The 3,252-nt window shown below is 35.7% G+C and overlaps 1 protein-coding gene across 1 annotated transcript in view; it reads right to left on the bottom strand.

Moving 5' to 3' along the window:
- LOC106528250 (N(G),N(G)-dimethylarginine dimethylaminohydrolase 1) overlaps positions 1-3,252 on the bottom strand; it is a gene marked incomplete at its 3' end in the record, with an annotated part of 131,245 nt that overhangs the window by 9,770 nt on the left and 118,223 nt on the right. The window contains 1 exon segment of the mRNA XM_014023375.1: positions 638-757. Within this exon segment, the coding sequence (XP_013878829.1) occupies positions 638-757 (120 nt within the window).

Genomic DNA, 3,252 nt, shown 5'->3' with positions numbered 1-3,252 from the left:
ATATATATATGTAGATGTGAATCTATGTATTGTTACACCCCTACATTGTAGTGTGACCATTGTAAATGATTTGTAGAACCATAAAAGAACCAAATTAGTGAATCATCTGTATCAATCGGTGCTATAACTATGAAACTAGTACTGATCTGTTGCTTTAATGGTTTGGTGATGGCACCAGAGGAGAAAGGGAGGGTATTATATTATCCTAAGACCCTGAAAGGAAGAAGCAGGGATGGATGGATGGTATAATACAAAATCAACATTTTTAGGCCTAAATCATCAAAAACAAACCCAGAGTGTTGCTTTGACTCATTCATGTGTGTTTGCTAAATCCTTGAATCTCCTGTGGTAGCCATGTGGAGCTGCCTAAATGCTTGCTGGTWCAAAGCTCAGCCCATTTACACAAAGCTCCTCCCTGGAGCTCAGTTCCCAGCTGAGGTCCCGCCCCACAAAGCATCTCTACCCCGAAGCATTGTTGTTAAGAAGTGGGAGAGTCAGAAATGGTAGGAGGTTCTTAAAAGACAGAGACCAATTTCAAGGCATTTTGATATATACAGCTTTTTAATAAAAAAAAATGAAGGTAATATAATTACCCTGCAACAAATTCAATGTTTAATTAAACTTGGATTGTGCTTACTTTGAGGGCCTTCTGAGCTGGTTCACTGGAGCCGATGACAATGAGCCCTGGTCCTCCCATGCTGCAGAAGCTCTTTAGGTGCAGCCCCTCTAAAACAGGCACAGTTGAAACAGCATAGTCCTGTGGAAAAAATGATAAACTTTATGATAAGACACAGGAGGCAAAATGTTTCCAGTCATGTCTGAACACTCAGGTAAACCGTGTTTAATAAGTATGGCTCTCCATCTGACAGAGGAATTCAACTGCTAAAGCATATTTATAAGTCTTTGAAGTGAGCTGTAGTTTTAAATTATAACATACTGTAGCAATTAAAGTATATTTAAKAACTTTTCTCCCTCTTAATTTTTCCCTTGTCACACTCCATTCTGACATTTTCCATGAGTTATAAAGTCGAGGCTTATCAAGTAAATAAATGTAGCACATCGTGAGCTCAATTAAAGCTCTACACATCTCTTTGTTGTTGGAAATGAATTGCATAGCAGTGTTTTTGGAGTTCACTGTGAAAAAAAAAACCTAAATTACCCCATCAGTGATGTTTTCCTGAACTCTTTTCTTGGCGCGTGTTTAAAGATTCCAGTGGGAACTACAGGGAATTACAGTATGTGCTTTCATCATTCCTTATCCTCAAACAGGAAGTTTCTGCGTGAAATTAGAAATGAAAGCCATTCTTCTGTCCTTATTGAGATAAAGGCAATAAAGAGTGGGAAACAGTTGCTTTTTATCCACACTGAAAGGCCCGTGTATCACTCTGTTCCCTTAGCAAAAATTAGTATACTTGAAGTTCATTTTAATACTTGAGTATAAGTGTAAGGATATCAAGTATGCTAGGCACCATGTACTTGTAGTGTACTAGAAAGTATACTGATTTAATACTTGTTCGTACTAAATTGGGACTTTTTTTGTTAATAAAAAGTATACTTTAAGTACTGTTAWGATGTCTTTTGTTGGTTTATAAACTTACAAAAGTGCTTACAAAAAGAAGTATACTGAAGTATACCTTAAGTACATGTCATTAAGTATACTAAAGTATATAAAACTGTATTTCCCTAAGTATATTTTTATTTGCCATTGTTTATATTATTTACCATTGATATAAGTATACTAGTAGTTTACTAACAAGTATACTTCTAGGACTAAATTGACCCACATTTACTTTATGAAAGCATACTTAGAAGTATACTGAAAGTAATCTAAGTATACTTTTAGTTTAATCTTGAAATATACAACAAATAAACCAGTCTGTGTGAAAAATGTACTTTCAGTGTACTGCTAAAGTTTCTTTTGGCCAAAAGTTTAAACATTAGTATAGACTAAGTATATGTAAACTTTTAGTATACTTTCAGTATAGTGTAAGATAAACTTGGTTAAGTATATCTCAGATAAGTACATAATACGTAAACTGGAAGTATACCCTTTTATTTTTAGTTTAAAATTAGTGTACTTATTGGATACTTGCCTATACTACTTTTTGCTGAGGGTTGTGACATGAGAAGAGAGAAGAAAAGCAGGCTCTTTCTGYTGTTTCAGTAGTAGAAATTAGGAATCAACACTCTTCTTCTCCATCCTGAAAAAGATGCTTTTACCCTTGCATTATGTTCTGAATGGACTGATTTTATCTGTAACTCCTATTATTCCAACATCTGTACCATAAAGAAAATGAGCTGCCACATCTGTATGCATTTGCGGCACACTAAACAGACCTGGTGGTGGAATGAGGCTTAATTTGATAATGGAAGGAAAAACCAACACAGATAGGATGGATCAATCCGATTAAAAAAATGGGGGGGGGGGGGGKGGGGGGCAATAAATAAAGTGATTTTTYCTATAGTGTTGTTTGCCAGAGTCGCATCATTAAGTCCCATCTTATCAAAGATAGCAGAAAACACAGGGGAACTCGTGATGACGGAGTCAAATCAGATGCAGATGGGGACAAGCGGAAGAATTAAGCGGTCCAAGTCACCGTAATGTGCGGAACTCCTGACATCATGACCCACAGTCAGCTAATTTTTCCCGCTTTGTCAAAGTGAAGCCAAACGTGATGCACAATGCGGAGCAAAATGTCTTTAATTTACACCGACGGCAGAAAAGACTGATCGAATCAGTCTGTGTTTCAGAGTCACACTGTAACTCTGTGTGAAGGCGGCACGTCTTTAAATCCTCCCTGAAACTTGTGCTTTCAGTTATGCTTGAGGTACTTTTTGGGGAATATTTTTGGGATGCGAAAGCAGATTGTGGTAATCTTGTAAAGATCAAACCACAGCATAAGAAAATTATTCCGAGTAAACGCTGGCATCAATAGGACTGAATAGAARCAGACTGAAATTCTTACATAGATGAAAAAAACAAACCAAGTGACTCATTGTGATTCGATAGTGTTGGTAATGCTGTCGCCTATGTATGGCACCATCACTGACAAACAATGTAAATCATTTTTTCACTAAGTTTAAAAGTGTGTTAATCGTATAAAAAAATTAAATGAAAATGATATTCTTAAGCTAAAAGTATACATATAATTATTTAATAAAAATCTAAATAACTGCTTTAAAACTGAAGACAAGTACACATTTTCTGTTTTTAAGATTTTACATGTCTTATGTATTTTAAACATTAAACAT

Source organism: Austrofundulus limnaeus, unplaced genomic scaffold (genome assembly GCF_001266775.1).
Source record: "Austrofundulus limnaeus strain Quisiro unplaced genomic scaffold, Austrofundulus_limnaeus-1.0 Scaffold365, whole genome shotgun sequence".
Classification (NCBI taxonomy): domain Eukaryota; kingdom Metazoa; phylum Chordata; class Actinopteri; order Cyprinodontiformes; family Rivulidae; genus Austrofundulus; species Austrofundulus limnaeus.
Note: the sequence above shows the minus strand (reverse complement) of the source record. Positions and strands in the feature narration are given on the sequence as shown.